General features: G+C 44.5%; 3 protein-coding genes across 3 annotated transcripts; 2 read left to right on the forward strand and 1 right to left on the reverse strand.

Moving 5' to 3' along the window:
* The first annotated feature begins 36 nt into the window (after positions 1-36).
* LOC113179647 (SLC35A4 upstream open reading frame protein) lies at positions 37-2018 on the forward strand. The gene is made up of 3 exons (XM_026384354.2): positions 37-142; positions 1131-1229; positions 1812-2018. The coding sequence occupies exons 1-3, from the start codon at positions 128-130 to the stop codon at positions 2007-2009; spliced, it is 312 nt and encodes a 103-aa protein (XP_026240139.1). The 5' UTR covers positions 37-127; the 3' UTR covers positions 2010-2018.
* Positions 2019-2406: 388 nt separating this feature from the next.
* Positions 2407-3653, forward strand: Slc35a4 (solute carrier family 35 member A4). Its single transcript, XM_077800849.1, has one exon. The coding sequence runs from the start codon at positions 2418-2420 to the stop codon at positions 3387-3389; it is 972 nt and encodes a 323-aa protein (XP_077656975.1). The 5' UTR covers positions 2407-2417; the 3' UTR covers positions 3390-3653.
* Positions 3654-4994: 1341 nt separating this feature from the next.
* Positions 4995-17665, reverse strand: LOC113179753 (uncharacterized). The gene is made up of 14 exons (XM_026384489.2): positions 17623-17665; positions 17364-17449; positions 16979-17098; positions 16355-16432; positions 16011-16093; positions 15360-15446; positions 9683-9831; positions 8179-8387; positions 8023-8106; positions 7440-7500; positions 6681-6745; positions 6173-6334; positions 5294-5452; positions 4995-5207 (listed from the first exon to the last, which is right to left on the reverse strand). The coding sequence occupies exons 1-14, from the start codon at positions 17663-17665 to the stop codon at positions 4995-4997; spliced, it is 1599 nt and encodes a 532-aa protein (XP_026240274.1).
* Positions 17666-18972: the final 1307 nt, after the last annotated feature.

The raw sequence follows: 18972 nt of genomic DNA on the forward strand, positions 1-18972 counted from the left end.
CCGCGGCGAAGAAAACACCCAATCCTTTACAAAAATGCCCCGGAAGCGCCTCCGCCCTCAGTAAAGATGGCGGTAGGCCCAATAAGGGAGGCGGGGCTGCGCCTGCGCAACAAGTTCGGCGGGGAAGATGGCGGATGACAAGGTGAGTGAACGTGGGGGTGATCCTTAATTTTTTAAGATTGTCTTTAGATTCCATGGCTCTGTAGTTTTGGGGAAAGGTGACACTGGAATGTCCCAGAGATAGGGTGCCTCTTGTTTTCCCTGGAACTCTATCGACTACCTCAACAGGGAGGGGTGGCATGGGGGTAGTTTTAGGGAAGGCGGGAGGAGTCGGGGATCCCCCAGCAGTCCCCTCCCGAATACCATCATGATGCCCAGTTACTAGCACACACTCAAACACACTTACCCCGGAATGCTCCTCACTCTGCCTCATTCCCTAGCCCCCCAAATTTCCCTTCCAGAGATAGCGTTTCCAATCCACACGAACGGCACCCTCAAACACTTTCTTGTGCACACACTGAATTTCATACTTACATGTGATCAGAATTATTCGTCGTTTATGCATACTCTTTCCGACATTCATTATCTCTCATACCCAGTTACTCCATTTAGGTTGAGATGCTCTCAGAAACAGGGATACAGTCCAGGCAGAAATCGGGTTTACCCTCAAATTGTCCAGGGAACGGCTTCAAGCTATTATTCTCCTTTGGTCTGGAAGCCCAGCATCAGTCACATTCACCAAGTGCCTGCCAGTCCCACTACCAGGCATTTTACAACAGACAAGAAAGACTGATCACCACTTTTGGGGAGCTCTTGGTTCAGTCAGTAGTTCTTTGCTCATAGACCTAATTGAAGATTCCTTCTGTCTTTCCTGCACACTGATTGCTATATTTAGATTCCTGTAGTGATTATTACAAGTTACTGATACTGATTTCATCTGCCACCCCCTCCCCGGCCCCATGTAACTCTGCTTTTCAATGCCTTTCTGCCTTTACCACTGCCATCTCAGGAAGGTTTTATAGAAAGATATCTCTGGCTCACCCCATTCCTCCCAACTCCCAGTTTCTGATAGAATTGAACAGGGAATGGGGCTGAGTCAGTCTGTGGAGCCAGCCTCTCCCTTTTCCTAGGATTCTCTGCCCAAGCTTAAGGACCTGGCATTTCTCAAGAACCAGCTGGAACGCCTGCAACAGCGAGTGGAAGACGAAGTCAGCAGTGGTGTGGGCCAGGTAGGAGTTGTCCTCCTGCCTCTCACCTTAATCTTCATTGTCCAATTTTCTCTTGAGAATGTTGAGTCAGTGGCAGAGATTTGTTCAGCAAATGGTTATTGAGGGCCAGTTCTCAGTTCCCTAGGAAAATTTCCCTGAGAAAATAGTTCTTGACCTGAGATCTTAAGTAGTGGTTAACTAGGTGAAGTGGAGAGGAATGAAAACTCCAAACATATGCAGAGTAGTATTATGTACAAGAGGGAGGAAAGAAGGTCGGTTGGGCTGCAGTAGTGGGAAAATATGCTAGAAAATGAGACTGGAGAAATAGCAGGGCTCAGACTGCTCAGGGGCATCTCTGACATTTTAGCAGGAAGATTCTGTGGTTGGAGTTTTCTGACTTCAGGATTCTGATATATATTGTGTGATCAGGACTCCTGAGTTCTTTTTTTTTTTTTTTTTTTTTTCCTTTTTTGAGCTCCAGAACCTTGAGAAAAATCTTTGGAGAAAATGCTACAGCTGTAGAGAGTGACCCTCACTTGAGTACTTCCTGGGTAGAGAAGAGGGAAAACCTGCCTGAGTTTCCTTCTTCATTTTTCTCTGCAGGATGGCTCGCTTTTGTCCTCCCCGTTCCTCAAAGGATTCCTGGCTGGCTATGTGGTGGCCAAACTGAGGGCATCGGCAGTACTGGGCTTTGCAGTTGGCACCTGCACTGGCATCTATGCAGCTCAGGCATATGCTGTGCCCAACGTGGAGAAGACACTGAGGGACTACTTTCGGTCACTGCGCAAGGGGCCTGACTAGCTCTAGATCCTATGGGGGAAGCAGGATGAACAGCTGGGGCCTACAGGTGGAGGCCTTTCGAACACAGACACACTATCTGGCTTCCCCAGCTGTCATCTACTTACTGTCTCCACCTGTCCTGCCACCTTCATCTTAGTTTCTCTTCCTGCAGAGGGTGCACTTGTCGGACTGTAACCTGGACTCCTTCCCTCCCCAGCTCCATGAGACTGGCCCCAAGACCATGCTTCATCAGCCCCTACTCTCCCAGCCCTAACTGTAGAGTGTACAGATGACTCTGATCCTCAGTATTCTCTCTGGCAATGTACCAGCTCCTCCTGGAAGCTGGCTCCATAACTTAATATCCCTTAAATGTGCCCCAGTTCCTCTGCCACTTGCTAGTTACACAGGCAACCAGGATCTGATGAGGGCATGAGTGTAGAGGAAGGTGGTATGCCAGGCCTGGGCCGTCCTAGGCAGGCCCGCTGGACCCTGATGCTCCTCCTATCCACTGCCATGTATGGTGCCCATGCCCCACTGCTGGCGTTGTGCCATGTGGATGGCCGAGTGCCCTTTCGGCCCTCCTCAGCTGTGCTGCTCACTGAGCTGACCAAGTTACTGTTGTGCGCCTTCTCTCTCCTTGTGGGCTGGCAAGCATGGCCCCGGGGGGCCCCACCCTGGCGCCAAGCTGCTCCTTTTGCACTATCTGCCCTGCTCTATGGCGCCAACAACAACCTGGTGATCTATCTACAGCGTTACATGGACCCCAGCACCTACCAGGTGCTGAGCAATCTCAAGATTGGAAGCACAGCCCTATTCTACTGCCTCTGTCTCCGGCACCGCCTCTCTGCACGCCAGGGTTTGGCACTGCTGCTGCTGATGGCTGCAGGGGCCTGCTATGCAGCAGGTGGCCTTCAGGACCCTGGGAACACCCTTCCTGGGCCTCTAGCAGCTGCTGCCAGCCCCATGCCCCTGCATATCACTCCACTGGGACTGCTGCTGCTCATCCTGTACTGTCTCATCTCAGGCTTGTCGTCTGTATACACAGAGCTGCTCATGAAGCGACAGCGTCTGCCCCTCGCACTTCAAAACCTCTTCCTCTACACTTTTGGTGTGCTCCTGAACCTTGGTCTGCATGCAGGTGGTGGTCCTGGCCCAGGCCTCCTGGAGGGTTTCTCAGGATGGGCAGCACTTGTGGTGCTGAGCCAAGCACTAAATGGACTGCTCATGTCTGCTGTCATGAAGCATGGCAGCAGCATCACACGCCTTTTTGTTGTGTCCTGCTCATTAGTGGTCAATGCCATGCTTTCAGCAGCCCTGCTACGGCTGCAACTCACAGCTACATTCTTCCTGGCCACACTGCTCATTGGCCTGGCTGTGCGCCTGTATTATGGTAGTCACTAGCCCCTGGCTACCTTGCTTGCTTCTGATTCTATAGATTGGGCACCACCACCAGAGTCATCTCTCAAACTTCTTCCTTTCCTCCCCTTAGCAACTGTAATAAGTGCCTTGTGAGAAAAGCTGGAGAAGGGAGAGCAACCAAGTTAGTCTTGAAGTGGTGTATGAAGGAGGCTTCTAGGAGGCATGAAGAGTAGATTTGGTTAAGGAAACTTAACTTCCCCACCCACCCCCAAGTTCTTCCAAACTAAAGAATTGGGAGCATCAATACCTAGGCCTGAAAAATAACTCCATTCCTGATGGGGAAGGCCCCCTGCCTCATCTTCCATAAACACAAAATGAGGTATGGGTGACAAGTGGCTTTCCTTGCCCACTGTGGTCACCCCAGTATACCCACTACCCAGGCCTGGTGTTGGTGCACAAGCCCCGCCTTGGCGCATGACTTCTTCATAAGGGACACTCACACCCAACAGTCATGCAGGAAGGCCCAATTGCTACAAATTATATAGCTGTCACCTAGGCCACTCTGCCAAGGTCCCTCGGCTCTAGCACTGCCTGGAGATATATCCCCTACCCCCTCCACAGTGCTGCTTCCCTTACCCAGCCTTTGTTCTGGAAACCCCACAGAGGGCTGGGGCTTGACTCATCTCAGGGAATGTTGCCCCTGGATCCTGGCTTAAACCTATACCCCTAACCCCTTTGCTCACCCAAGGGCCCTATTGAAGCCCACTGCCACCTCTAAGGCTCTTAGGAGGTAGCATCTTTCCCACTCTGAGTCCTATCCCTGCCTAGTAGTGTCCCAGCTCCCAACAGCCTGGGAAAGCTCTGCACAGATTGACCTGGGACCAGGTACAGAAACTTCTATAGCTTAATCAATGTCTCTTTTAACTGCATAAGCAATAAGGTCTTAATAAAGTGTTCTAGGATGTAGGGTGCTTCCTACAACCAGTCATTATTGTCTTGTGTCTTCTATGCTGCACAGTTCCCCTCAAACATAATTGTCCCTTGGTCTCCTGAGTATCTTAATTCTGGAGTAACTTCTGGACTAAGAGGACAAGTGGTTTTCTCCAAGCTGTTGCTGTGGATCTGAGATATTCTCTGTCACAGACTTTGAAATTTCCCTTAAGCACAAAACTTGGGCCCTGGAGAATTTTGGAGAGTCTTGGAAACAGAAGGTACTGAGCCCAGCAAGACAAACTAAACTAGGCTGGAAAACTTAAGACCACTAATGTTTTATGTTTTTATTAGTGCATTATAATTATTTATTAATGGACTTTGTTATGCCATATTCATACATGCATATACCATAATTTGTTCACCCTCATTCCTCAGTACCTTCCCTTTCCCTCTCACTCTGATCCCCTTGCTCTATTGGTCTTTTTTTTTTTTTAATTAATGCAAATAATGTGGGTTTTGTTGTTACTATTTTTGGCACTAGGGATTTAACCTTTTATTTTTTATTTTGAGATAGGGTTTAAGTTGCTGAGGGCCTTGCCAATAGTGTTACTGAGGCTAGCTCAAATTTGTGATCCTCCCGTTTCAACCTCCCCAGTTGCTGGGATTACAGATATATGTGCCACTGCATCCAATTCTAACACCACTGAAGAGTTCCTAATCATCAGGTTTCACCCTAAGGCAGAGATCCAGTCTGACTGCCCCTCCCTTCATTGCACCCTGCTGAAGCTGCTGGTTCTGGGCTTGGAGCTCCTGGTTCCTCAAGGCCAGGTCAATGCTGTCTTGCAGGACACAAGCCAGTAGGCTGCGGTGATGATGCTCTGTGGTCATGGCCTGCTCTTCCTGCAGCCTCTGCCAGGCTCGAAATACCTGTGGCCAGATTCAGAGACGTCTGTCAGCCAGCCAGCCAGCCTTGCTACCAGCAGGCTCAAGGCCTACTGTCTGTCTCCACTGACCTGTAATATGTGGCTTGTCTGTGCTCTGGTGGCCTGCCCATGCAGATCATAGAAGAATGCCAAGTCTTCCTCTGCGATGTTCCGCTCTGCCTGCAGGGCCTCCACCTGAAGTCTCAGTACTTTCAGCTCCCGGTGCCATCTCGGCCTCTTCTCACAGGTCTTCAGAGATAATTCATACCCTTTATTGAGCACCACCTATTGCTGGACTCTGTACCAAACCCTCCATGTGCATTATCTCATTTTGTCCAGTAACAACTTTATGGGGTAGTTATCCTAACTTACCCAAATTCCCATGGCTAGTGAGAGACAGAGCTGAGATGACATATACCTTTCAACAGTTCCTTGGAGTGAAATCCAGACTCAGAGATGTGGTATACCATCTCGTTAGCTTTGCCTCTTGACTCCACACTTGCTGGGTGCCAGACTTGTGGTTCTCAGAGCCCATTTTGCCATTGCTTTATGCTAGCCCATTGCTTATACAGTTTTTCCTCTCTGAGAAATTATCCCCACCATAAAAAAAAATAGCTTTGATTCTTAATTTGTTCAAACAAGTTATGTTTACTGAGTACCTCTGTGATGAGCACTATCTGCCTTTGTGGAACTGAGTCTAGTGAATTCCCTTAGTGATTTCTGTTTGTCCTCTAAGTCTCACCTTAGATGCCATCTCCTCTGATTCACTCCAGCCTGGGTGAAGTGTACCTTTTTATTTTCATCCTAACTCCCCTATTACAGCATGCAGCACTGAGAATTGCCTCCTCTATCCCCCACAAGACTAAGAGGGTATAGACCAGTCAGTTGTGACTGATGAAGGACTAGCTTCTAGTACAATGACTAGCCTAATTATAAGGAATCTCAAGACCCCTACTCAGCCCTCCTCACCTCCTCTTCAGCCACCAGGCCTTTGACCTGTTCATGTACCACCTCTTCCTGTTCCAAATGCTTTATCTCCTCTTGGATCCAAATTTGGTGCTGCTCTCTCAATCTCTGCCTCCGAACTTGAGCCATGAGCAACTGCAGAGCCACATCTGGGGCCTGCTGGAACTAGATGGTATCAGTCTAGGCTTACCCGGAAGCCAGGACCTAACTGGCCCAGAGGAATCTGTAACCTGGGAAGAGACTCAGGAGGCCAGGGGTAGAGGAGGCACTGGCTCTGCCAATAGTCACCATAAAGGCCCTAATAATCTCATACTCATAATCCAACCAAGAAAAAAGCTCCTCTCTATGCTCATCCTTTAGGGATCCAGTAGCCCTTCAGGTCCTTTATTTTCCAGAAGCTCCATATTTCTTCCTGTTGTCAGGCAATAGCAGGAGGCAGATTAGCTGGGCTCTGGTACCCCCTCACACTCCCAACAGTTTCCAGTTGTTCCCAAAATATATGAGATATTACCTGTTCCTCAGAGTTCCTGAGAGGATGCTTTTGGTGGAGACCAGGCCCTAGAGATGATGTTCTTTCTGCCATTACAGGAAAATATAATTAGTCACACCAAAGGTGAAGACCCTTTCCCAACTACCCCTCAAGTACCAGATCTACCAAGGACTTCCTGCTGAGGCCTGGACTATGGCTTACTACTGAATCATCACCTGCAGAGAAGTAATCTAGAGTGACAATTTCTCATCCCTCTCCCAAGGACAACGTAGTTTAAGCTTGGGGCTTTGAAATCAAACAGATCAGAGACCCAGCCCTGCCTTTTCTTAGCTCTATGATGTCAGGCAGGCGACTAGTCTTTTGAGTCTCCATGCTCTTTTTCATAAAATAGAATGGATAAAAGTTGTTAAGATCATGAAATAAGGTAACAAATAAAAGTTGTTAAGAGCATGAAATAAGGTAACAACAAAGCACTGAGCAGTCAGGCATGTGATCAATAATTGGAAACTAATGTGCTTAACTCCCCAGGCCCAGTGTTATAAAAACAAATTGTAAGGATGTAATTATGAAAAGGGAAGAGAAGGACCTGAATACGCAGGGTTTGAACTACCCTGCAGCAAATCATGGAAGACAGCGCCCCCTTTTGTACAAGAGAGGTCATGCCATCCGGGTTGTTTCAGTTTAGAAATCTGAGGATTTTAGTGTTGCTCCTAGGCTGCCTCTGATTAAGAAAATGACCCTGGGCTACTCACATCTCTTCTCTTATCTCAGTTTTCTCACCTGACAAATGGGAATAATGTTGTCTTCCTTGCTTAGGATACTTCGGTGGCTCAGGCTTGACCTTCAAGACAGAGTCCAAACATCTCAGTAGTTTACCAAAGCCCTGTGTAACCTGGCCCTACTTATCTCACTATTCCTTCTCGCCTGACTCTAACTTAAACTCTATTCTCCAGAGAACTGAGCTGCTTGCAGTTCTCCAGAGACATCAAGCATTTGCTTACCTCTCAATCTCTGCCTCTCATTCTGTCTAGGTTGTTCTTCACTCATCTTTGCCAACCTCAGGAATCACTTTCTCCATGAAGCCTTCCTTCCCTTTCTTGCTCAGGCTAACCCAGATGTGCCACAGAACCTTGTGTTTATAAGCCTTTCCGAGAACTGATCATGGTGTAATTGTTTCTTCCCAACAGATTGTAAACTCCACAAGATCAGGGAATTCCCAGGGCGGACATAGCCCTGTGCCCTGCACATGGTAAATTGTCAATGAATGTTTGGAAATCGATAAATCAATGAATAAATGGAATGCTCTGTGAAGACAGCAAAGAAAGACATAAATGGGGCTCCCAAAAGGTTGGAGAAGATGTACCTGCAGTTCTGGGAACCCCACGGCCTCAGCTGTAGCCCCTTTGGGTGTCCCTCTTCTTGGGCACTGGCTCCAGGCTTTTATCACCTATGGAGAAGGGGTTCAGAGTGGGCACTGGCCATTGCTGGCTCAGGTGCCCCTAGGCTTCACTTTGCTCACCTGTAGCTCCCGCAGTGCCCTTCCCAGCTGGCTAAGCCCACTGTCTGTCAAGGTGTCCCCAAAGAGGCTCAAACGCAGAGTCCTCAGGCTAGCCCGGCGGGCCCAGGCCTCTTCTACCGCATCCCACCAAGTGGGCTTCACCTCTTTCATCTGCATCCTCCTTCCTGATGCCCCCAAGAAAGCAGCCTGGAGCAAACGCAGGGAGCTGCCTAGTAAAGGAAAACTTGGAGTAGATTACTCCTTGCTGTAGACTCCAGAGCACACTGTTTGTAATATTTCAGATTTCCATTAATAGTACTATTCTGGGGCTGGGGTTGTGGCTCAGTGGTAGAGCACTCGCCTAGCATGTGGAGGGCACTGGGTTCGATCCTCAGCACCACATAAAAATAAATAAAAGTATTGTGTCCATCTACAACTAAAAAAATATTTTAAAAAATAGTACTATGCTTCAAAATATCTAACCCCTATTAGACTTGCACATGTGCTTGATGGCTCTGTCCTAAGGCTGTTCATAGCTTACCTCTTTTTATCCCCCACAACTGTAATTGACCTAGCCCCCACCCCACCCCACCCATGTTCTCCAGATGAGGCAATTGAAACTCAGAGAGGTCTAACAACTTTTTGGTAAGTGTCAGAGCAGAAAATCAAGCCCAGTTTTGTCTGACACTAAAGCCTGTGCTCTTAGTCATGACATCACACTGGCCTATAGATAAACACATGACTGACCCTCACTGCTTTATCTTTGACTGTGTCAACTGCCACAACTTATCTTCCTCATTCCATAGGACCTGGCATAGGAGGACTGGGAATCTGCTGGCCAAAAGTGTGTTTGTTGATTTTGGAGACAGAGTGCCAGACATGTTTTTTTTTTTAACTCTTATGGAAAATTTCAAACATATACACAGTGTAAGAAATCCATCTATCACCCATCTTGAACTATTATCAGCTTTATGTGATAGAGGGAAGATTAAGCCCAGAGGTACTCTACCACTGAGCTATATTCCAAGCCTTTTTATTAAATTTTTTTTTATTTTGAGACAGAATATTGCTAGGTTGCTCAGGCTGACCTCTAACTTGCCATCCTCTTGCCTCAGCCTCCTGAGTGTCCTGGATTACAGGCATGCACCAATGTGCCCAGCAAAGGCCATATTATTGATGGGTATGTGAAAATAGGTAAGTTCTTTTCTCTTTCTGGTCCTCTATTTCCTCTTCTATAAAATATACCTGCCTCCATTTACTCATTTGTAAATTACATTCTCCTGAGGAGGTTATGGTAAGAATTGAAGGTATTAAAATGCTTTGTAAGCTGTTGAAGCCCCCTAAGGGGAGGGGTTTGCTTTTACTACTGTCTTTGCCCTTGCCCCTCTAAACTTTGGCACCTAGCCACAATGGCATCTTCCTAAATCCCAGAGGATAAAGTTTGCTCTCTGGGCAAGGGTTAGTTGGCTGATAGGATGAGGCAGGCCTAATGCCAGATTTCAGAGTTTCCAAAAAAACCCCACACCCTTGCCCCATCCATCTTGGGGGTCCAGGTGAATAAGGAGTCCACTGTAGTTGTTTCCTTCCAGAAGCCATGAGACAATCCAGGGCAGAGAGCCCTCCACCTTCTCACCAACAGCGTCACCCGCCAACACCCGCAGCAAGGGGCAATCCCTGCCAGAGAAAAAGAAGATAATAGTTGTCCACTTGTGATTGAGAAAGAAAATGAACGCATCACATGCTGATAAAAAGATTGACTATTTCCATCAACTTTTGCACATAACCAGACAGGTTCACAACCTGGAACTGAAATGGATGTAATGTCTGCAAAACAGAAATGTGTCTAGTGAACCACCTGCCAATCTTAACCACTGTCCAACTCACGTGAAATTCATGAAATGAGCACTTAAAGCAGTGGCAACTGAAAATAGAGAAATTTTTACAACAAACTCAGGGAGAGCTCTTTCCCTGACTTTTGGGAGAAATTATATATATATGAAAGATGGGATGTGAAAAAGAGGCCCTATCTGATGTGTTCTACTTTGATTTCTATCCTACAATCTAAAAAGTAATCAATGTGTTTGGCAACTTTTCAATTTTTATTTGGGGACAGGGTCTCCATACGTCGGGGCCTTGAACTTGTGACCTTTTTGCCTTGGCCTTTTTTTTAACTATATTTTTTTTTAAAGAGAGAGAGAGAATATTTTATTTTAATATTTATTTTTTAGTTTTCGGCGGACACAACATCTTTGTCTGTATGTGATGCTGAGGATCGAACCTGGGCCGCACACATGCCAGGCAAGCGCGCTACAGCTTGAGCCACATCCCCAGCCCTGCCTTGGCCTTTTGAGTCGCTGTACCACAAGCCTGTACCACCATGCTCAATTTATTTTTTACTTTTCTTTAATGTTTTTATTTTTCTTTAATTGTCCCTAGGGATTAAATTCTATGTCAGGTCACTGGCTAACTAATGAGATAACAGAATGAAGACTTCAGTGGCCACAAAGATTACTATCTTCAAAAATTGTTTGGAAAAATGACTAAGCAGGGCTGGGGTTGTGGCTCAGTGATAGAGCACTTGCCTAGCACATGCAAGGCGCTGGGTTCAATCCTCAGCCCCACATTAAAATAGATAAATAAAATAAAGGAATTGTGTTTCACTACTACTAAGAAATGAATATTAAAAAAATTAAATTAGGGATGGGGCTGGGGCTCAGAAGTAGAGCGCTGGCCTATCTACTTGAGGCACTGGGTTCGATCCTCAGCACCACATAAAAATAAAATGAAGATATTGTATCTACCTATAACTAAAAAATAAATATTTTTAAAAAAATAAATTTAAAAAAAAAGAAAAGAAAAATGACTACGCAAACATTGTTATAAGCCACAGCCCATAACAAGCAACAATAACAGATCCTGGACAGTAGGGAGAATTTGATTTCCTGAGTTACCACATAACATCCTAAATGTCAGAGCATTAAACTAAAGAAACAAAGAACAATGAACAAAAGATCAATATGACAAATACAGTTTTTTTTACAAAAAATATTAAAAATGGACAACTTCTAGCAAAAATTAAGACATGTACAAAGGAACAAGCAAGTATGGTTCAAAAGAAAAAAGAAATTAACAGACACTGTCCCTGAGGATGCACAGATGTTGAACACTGAAATATCTAGACAAATACTTTAAGTCAACTCTCTCAGAAAACTAAAGGAAATCAAGATGTGATGTTTTAATGAATAGAGAATATCAATAGAGAGGTAGAAATTATAAAGAAGAACCAACTAGAAATTCTGAAAAGTACAATAACTGAAATGTTAAATTCACTTATAGGGATACAAGAGTAGATTTGGGCAAGTGCAAGAAATAATCTCAGTGAACTTGATAGGTCAAATAATCCTGTCTAAGGAGAATTAAGAAAAAGATGAAGGAAAATGAGTAGAGAGCTTAAGAGACTTGTGGGAGTCTGGATAATGCAAATACCAGAGGGAAAAGAGACAAAAGAATAGAAAAAAAATATTTGAAGAAATAATGGTCAAAAATCCCCCAAATATACAACTATAATGCACCAATAAAAAATGTGGAAGGAAAAAACCTTCCAAATATGCTGTCTTTTGCACATGTACTCCTTTTGCATGTATTTGCTTCCCCTTTCCACTTCTCTACCATGAGTTGAGTAGTATGAGGACCTCACCAGAAGCCCCATAGATGCAGATATCATGCTCCTGAACTCTCCTTCCCCCAAAACCATGAACCAAAATAACCTCTTTTCTTTCTAAAGTGAAAAAAATCTTTCAAGTTTATGAAACCATGAATCTACATATGCAAGAAGCTAATGAATTCTAAATAGCATAAACTCAAGGTGATCCCCACCAAGACATTATGATCCAACCATCAAAAGACCAAAAATCTTTAAAAAAAAAAAAAAGCAAGAAAGAAGCTAACTTATTGTGTGTTGTTAATCTTCAGTAAGATTAAAAACTGAGGTCTGGGGATATAGCTCAGTTGGTAGAGTGCTTGCCTCCTATATGTACAAGGACCTAGGTTCAATACCCAGCACCACCACCACTGTGCTGACTCCCACATGCTTTCTTTGTCAAAAAGCAATGTCTTGTACCTGGCTTTAGTAGTCAGGATGTGTCACAGTCCTCAGCAAATTACCTGTTACCTTCAAGGAAACTCAGGCAGGAAACAATGTTGATAAGAACAACCCAAGTTACTTTGAAAGGAGAGACTTTTTGTGACCCCTTTCACAGACTAGATCTTGGAAGATAAGGGTAGTTCCTCCTAACCATAAAACCTGTAAAAATGATTTAGAATCTAATAAGAACTGCTCAGCATGGGCCAAGGTGACATAGAGTTATCCTGGCAGTAAGGCTTGAAAGCCTGATGTCATCTTGCTGTCAGTCAAAAGTTAAGAAGTAGACCTGGGCGGGACTCTTTGGAAACTTCCCTGGGATCCCCAATAAAACTGGAGTGCATGGAATATTGTTTGGGGTTTCTTTCCATGATGACAGCTGAGTCAGAGTGACTATGAGGCGACTCTTGTTCTAAGATGGAGTATATGTTTCAAAAACAGCATTGCCTGTGTCAAGTTCTTCCTGATAGAGGTTTTTTAAAAAGTAATGTGACTTCTTTTTTTATTATTTTATTTATTTATATGTGGTGCTTCAGCACAGTGGGTTCATTGTATAGTGCGAGAGCACTCACCTAGTGTGTGTGAGGGCCTGGGCTCCACCTTCAGCACCACATAAAAATAAATAAACAAAATAAAGGTATTGTGTCCATCTACAACTAAAAATAGTTTTTTTTTAAATTTTTGCAGTATCTAAAACCCTATCGTGATATAAATATTCAACAAAATAATCCCAACTACTTAGGAGGCTGAGAAGGAGAATCACAAGTTCAAGGCCAGTCTGGGCAACTTAGGGAAACCCTGTCTCAAATTAAAATAAAAAGGGCTAGGAATTCAGCTCAGTGTTAAAGCACCCCTGGGTTCAATCCCCAGTACTACAAGCAAAACAACAAAAGCAAAAACAAAAACCAAAAAAATCAACTCAATAGGAATAAAAGGGAAATTCTACAACATTATAAAAAGTGTATGTGCAAGGATTGGGGTTGTGTAGCTCGGGAAGCTGAGGAAGGAGGATCGCAAGTTCAAAGCCCACCTCTGCAACTTAGTGAGGCACTAAGCAACTCAGTGAGACTCTGTCTCTAAATAAAATACAAAATAGGGTGGGGGATATGGCTCAGTGGTTGAGTGCCCCAGAGTTCAATCCCTGGTACCAATAAGTAAATAAATAAATAAATGGAAAGATGTGCTGATATATACTACAGCATGATGAACCTTGAAAACATTATTCTAAGTGAAGGAAGCCAGGTATAAAAGTCACATATTGCATCATTCTGTTTATATGAAAACCTTCATATTAGGTAAATCCATTGGGAAATGAAATCATGTTCAGTAGGGGCTGGGAGAAAGGGAAATTGGAGAGTGACTGCTTAATGGGTACAGGGTTTTCTTTCAGGATGATGAAAATGTGTTGGAACTAAAGAGTTTCACAACCTTATGAATGTTCTAAATGTCACCAAATTGCACATTATGGGCTGGGGATGTGGCTCAAGCGGTATCGCGCTCGCCTGGTATGCGTGCAACCCGGGTTCGATCCTCAGCACCACATACCAACAAAGATGTTGTGTCCGCCGAGAACTAAAAAATAAATATTAAAAATTCTCTCTCTCTCTCCCCTCTCTCACTCTCTCTTAAAAAAATTGCACATTATATCATGGTTATAGTTAAATTTATGTTGTATGAATTTTACCTCAATAACTATAGACAAAGATTAAAATTCAGTTAGAGTGCTTGCCTAGCATGTGTGAGGTACTGGATTTGATCCTCAGCACCACATAAAAATAAATAAATTAATTAAGTAAAGGCATTGTGTTCATCTACAATTAAAAAAATGTTTAAAATAATTGAGTTACCAGTTTACCCCCCACACACAATATCCCACACACAATTGAAAATATGTAAAAGAAATATGTAAAAAGAAAACCTTTTATGTGAATGTTCATAAGAAGTAGTATTGTAATAGTCAAAGGTGGAAACAGCTCAAATGTCCATCTAGGAATAAATGAATGAACAAAAGATGGGATATTCATACAATTGAATATTATTTCAATAAAAACTGAAGTTTGAACCTTGAAAATGTTATCCTACATGAAAGAATGAAAGAAAGAAAAGACTTTGGAATAGTCTGGAATTTAGGGTACTTTATTTCTCCATTTTGTTTTTAGGCACTTCTGAATTTGGCCGAGTTTCCATGATAATACAAATTTTGCAAATTGGCTTGAAATGTTTATTTTCTATTGCCACTCAATGCTTTCATATTTTTGGACACTGAGAAAAAGGTACAAAGTGCAGCATGAAGATATGGTTACTTGGGAATTTTCCAATCTTTGTTTTGGATATTTGGTTCTTCCCAAGTTTGCAGTCTGATAGATCAGAAGAAAATTAATTCAAATTGTAAAAATTAAAAAGAAATAGAAGGCTGGGCATAATGGCACATGCATATAATTCCAGAAACTTGGGAGGCAGAGGCAGGAGCCAACCTTGGCAATTTAGCAAGAACTTGTCTTTTTTTTTTCCCCCCTCAGGATTAAACCCAGGGCTTTATGCATGGAAGGCAAGCACTCTACCAACTGAACTCTATCCCCGGCCCTAACACCCTGTTTTAACATTAAAAAAAAAAAATGGGGCACTTATCAATATATGAAAAAACAGTGACTGGAAAGATCTAATATTTAAAGATTCTACAAATTCTTTACCTACCCAGTTGCTTTTGACCACATCATTTGCCAACAGAGGGTCTTAGTCTGGAGTCTGGGGAAACCTTACTGTGAGAGCTCAGGAAAAAAGGAGAAACTTTGATGCTGCCCTGGGCATTCACATCCATATTCCAGCCTTGCACCTCACCTCCCAATGCAGCCAGAGGCCCTCTCATACTTACGGGGTCCCTGGGAGCTGCAAGATCCTCAAAGCACCTCGCCACACACCCTGGGTCCCAGGCCCCTCAGGAGGTTTAGGCCCAGGGCAGAACATGGTGACAGTGAGCAAAAAGCAGGTCCTGTGGGGGAAAGGGTAGGCTCAAGGCAAAGGCCCAGGGGATGAGGGATGACTGGTGCCTTCAGGTCCTCACCTGCCTTCACCCCCTGCAGCCTGTAAGTATAGCTCTGAGGCAGCTCTTGCATCAGACACTTCCACTTCACTGGCATGTTCCACCACCCTGCAGGAAGGGGAAGTTGAGTCACCTCCTAAAATGATTTTAATTTTCTCCTGTGAGCTGGGCAGGGTGGCGCATACCTATAATCCCAGAGATGAAGGAGGCTGAGGCAGGAAAGTCACAAGTTTGAGGCTAGCCTCAGCAACTTATTTTTCCTCCTCTGGTTTGCCCATCAAGGGAAACAGGATAATTGGGATTCCCCCCATTTTACAGATGAAGAAATGAAAGTCTTGCTCAGTAAAGTGGTCAAAATTACCTACTATGACAGCGGACTGAGTTGAGATGTGAGGATGGAGAATAGAGTTGAAATGGTATGAGTTGAAGAGTACAATCGGGGTGGAAGTAGTAAGAGATATGACCATATGGGATGAGGGTGCGAGAGTGTGAGGGTGCGAGGGTGCAAGGGGGTCCTGGGAGCAGACCCAAGGCCTGTAAACAGGACTCTAAGCTCAGAGCTTCCCTCTTCTGAGGTGGCAGCGGGTAGAAACCTCTAAAGACTTGACCTGGGGCTATTAGCCCTGCCTTAAGACAAGCACACTCAGACCCCATTGGGCCCTGAACACTCACAAGCCTAGAGGAGCCACATCCAGCACCGACAGGTCCTCCACCCCTGGGGAGAGCAGGTCCCACGTCTTCCCGCTGGGGCTGATCTGAGGTCACACAAGCGCACTTGTTACAAACTGAGCCTTTCCTTTTGTGGGTCCCTCTGAGCTCAGCAGTGTGCATGACTGAGCCATTCCATTGTCAGGATAAAGTTGACCCCACAGAGACAATCCTACTCTGGTGAGCCTCAGAGTGGGGCTAGACCCAAGTTCTTCTGGCTCCCCACAAGCTGCAGGTCCTTTCTTCAGTGTCACATGGCCCTGGCTCCCAGGTCCCAATCCCTTCTCCTCAACCCCCAAGAGTTTCACCTGCACCAGGCTAAGAGTGCTAAGCACATGATCAGAGCGGTGGAGGGACAGAGCTTCCTCAAACAGCATCTGCAGCAACTAAAGGGAGAAAGGGATCCAGTGAGGACTGAGAAAGAAATGACTCAGCCCTCAACACTTCCTGAGGGTGAGATGTATGCCACGCCCTGTCTGGGTACTGGGGTCATGGTGTCCAGAATAGAAATAGCACTAACCCTCATGTTCACAGTGAGCCAGAATCAATACACATGAGTAGACATTTTCAGTGGGACCTGGCACAGGGTCCCATGACAAGGTTCTGAGGCAGCTGTTTTGATTTGGGGAAATTTTAATGAAGCCCCCCCCACACAACAAAGTTTTCAAGTTTAGTATCATTAGTGTAACCAAGAACTATGAAAAGCAGACCTCCTGAATATTTGATCTTCACACACCGCCCCTCTGACTCCCATCCCATCCTCATGAGCGTCCTGCCTTTCAAACCTGCTAGGGTCAAAATGTACTACATGGATCACAGTCCCCCAAGGCGTGTTACCTAGTCCAGCTGGGATGGACAGACAAAGAACCTCTAAAGTCCTGGAGAAGGTAACTCCTGAACCTCATGAGGTCTGTGCCTTGGTGGTTCCTTACCTGGGGCACAAATCGGGGGGCCTCTGTCTCCCTGCCTCGGAGCAGCAGAGATACACTGTACCCTTGGCCCACAGAGGCCAGTGTTGTTTGGACTCGTGCCAGTAGCTCCTGCTCTGCTTCCTGCGGGAAGACACAGGCTAATTCCCACTGTCTCGGGTGCCATTTCCCAAACTTTCCTGAGCAAAGGGGTGGGGAGCAGACAGCACTCTCAGATCCAGGGCCCTGAAACCTCCCATCATCCTCCCATCACCCGCTCAGTTTCCCTACCTGAGCAGCATCAGGACCCAGGACTCTGTCAAAGGTGAAGCATTGTTCCTATGGGCAGAACTGGGGTCAGTAGTGTCATTCCCATCTTCCCCTATACCCACCAACTCCACCTGTTTACCTGAGTCTCCAAGTTCCCCAGCTGAAGAAGTCGAAGGCTCTTGGGCCCCTCCAGAAGGATTGTAGGGCTATGGGTCTCCTTAGGGCCTGAGAAAGGCAAATTTCACATGAATTCTCATGAAGAAAACTGAGCTCCAGGATTCCCCAAGTCCTGCCTTCAACCCAGGCCTCAGTTTCTCAACCTAAGTTGTCCTGGCCCTGCCTCTCCCAAGAAGCTCCCTAGGCTATACTCCTGAATACAAACTTGGGGGGCTTCTTACCTGATCCCCTCTCCAGCTCCACTTGTACCACCACAGTCAACATGGCAAGTAGATTGAGAGACACAGTGTGGGTCCCTGGAGAAGGCAGACCTTCCTGGTCCACACAGCCCCTGTTCTCACCACTTCTGTAGACTCCAAGACTCCTGGCCTCTCAGGTTGCCCTTAATAATTCATGTCCTTCATGAGAGGGCCTGGGAGTAGGTGTCAGGTGGCTCTAGATAATTAAAATACCAAGAGAAGTGACACTCTCTTCTGAGAAAACATTTCCTGAATTTCTTTTTTTTTTAATGAAAACTTTCCAACATATATAACAGTGAAGAGAAGAGTATAATAAACTTCTAGGTTTAGCTTCAGCAATTATAAATTTCCAGTCAGTCTTATTTCTTCAATTACCCTCCCCATCCCCAATGGATTATTTTGAAGTTGTTTCCAGACATCTCATTATTTCATCAATTATTTCTGCATCTATTTCTAAAAGGTAAACATTTTTTAATAACAGTTTTTGAGATATAATTAATATGCCACACAATGTACCCATTTAAAGTATAAGTCAGCGTATATACATAGATATACATATATCTATGTATATATACATATACATATATCTATACATATATCTATGTATGTTCATAGATATATGCAACCAATACATAGATATATGTATTGGTTGCAACCACTATAACAGTTAATTTTAGAATATTTCCATCATGTCATTAAAAAAATTTTGATTTCCTTTAGTTATCAGCTCCCTAACCTCAAACCACCCATCTCAAGCTGCAACCCTGAGCAACTATTTATCTACTTTCTGTCTACAAATTTGTCTGTTAGACATTTCATATAATTAGAATTACATACTGTAATTTTTGCATCTGGTTTCTTTCACTTAGCATAATGTTTTCAGTGTTCATCTATGTTGTAGCATGAATAAATATTTCTTTTCCTACAGCTGAATAATATTCTATATAGGCTTCTGTCACAAATTACCCAGGATCCGGCTAAATTTCACAGTAAAGGGCGTGATTTTCTGTAGCATTCTGCTCACTATAGACACCACTCTCAAGCTCAGGTTTCCCTAAGCCTTTGCACTCCAACCACCTGGGTATTTCTATGATTCTGGGTGTTTCCATTACTCCCTCAGGTTTGATTCACAAAAACAACTCACAGAACTCAGGAACACACTATGTTTATTTTATAACACCAATTTTCTGACATCAACTGAATGTTCAATTCAATTCATTTCTGACATGAACTGCCTGGAGTTGATGACAGATCCCACAAATTAAAATGTAAATTTCTCAACAAAGCTGTCCTTAATTTAGATGACAGACACTTTAAGGTTACTTGGCTATC

Source organism: Urocitellus parryii, chromosome 1 (genome assembly GCF_045843805.1).
Source record: "Urocitellus parryii isolate mUroPar1 chromosome 1, mUroPar1.hap1, whole genome shotgun sequence".
NCBI lineage: Eukaryota > Metazoa > Chordata > Mammalia > Rodentia > Sciuridae > Urocitellus > Urocitellus parryii.

What these genes read in the sequence shown, in the direction of transcription:
- LOC113179647 (XM_026384354.2), top strand. An exon ending in TCAGCAGTGGTGTGGGCCAG is followed by an intron (nt 1,230 to 1,811) that starts GTAGGAGTTGTC and finishes TTTTCTCTGCAG; the next exon opens with GATGGCTCGCTTTTGTCCTC.
- LOC113179753 (XM_026384489.2), bottom strand. Translation starts at nt 17,665, where the DNA reads ATGTTGACTGTGGTGGTACAAGTGGAGCTGGAGAGGGGATCAG. An exon ending in GCACTCTTAGCCTGGTGCAG is followed by an intron (nt 16,094 to 16,354) that starts GTGAAACTCTTG and finishes GTGTGACCTCAG; the next exon opens with ATCAGCCCCAGCGGGAAGAC. An exon ending in ACATTATTCCCATTTGTCAG is followed by an intron (nt 6,746 to 7,439) that starts GTGAGAAAACTG and finishes CTGTAATGGCAG; the next exon opens with AAAGAACATCATCTCTAGGG.
- Slc35a4 (XM_077800849.1), top strand. Translation starts at nt 2,418, where the DNA reads ATGAGTGTAGAGGAAGGTGGTATGCCAGGCCTGGGCCGTCCTAGGCAG.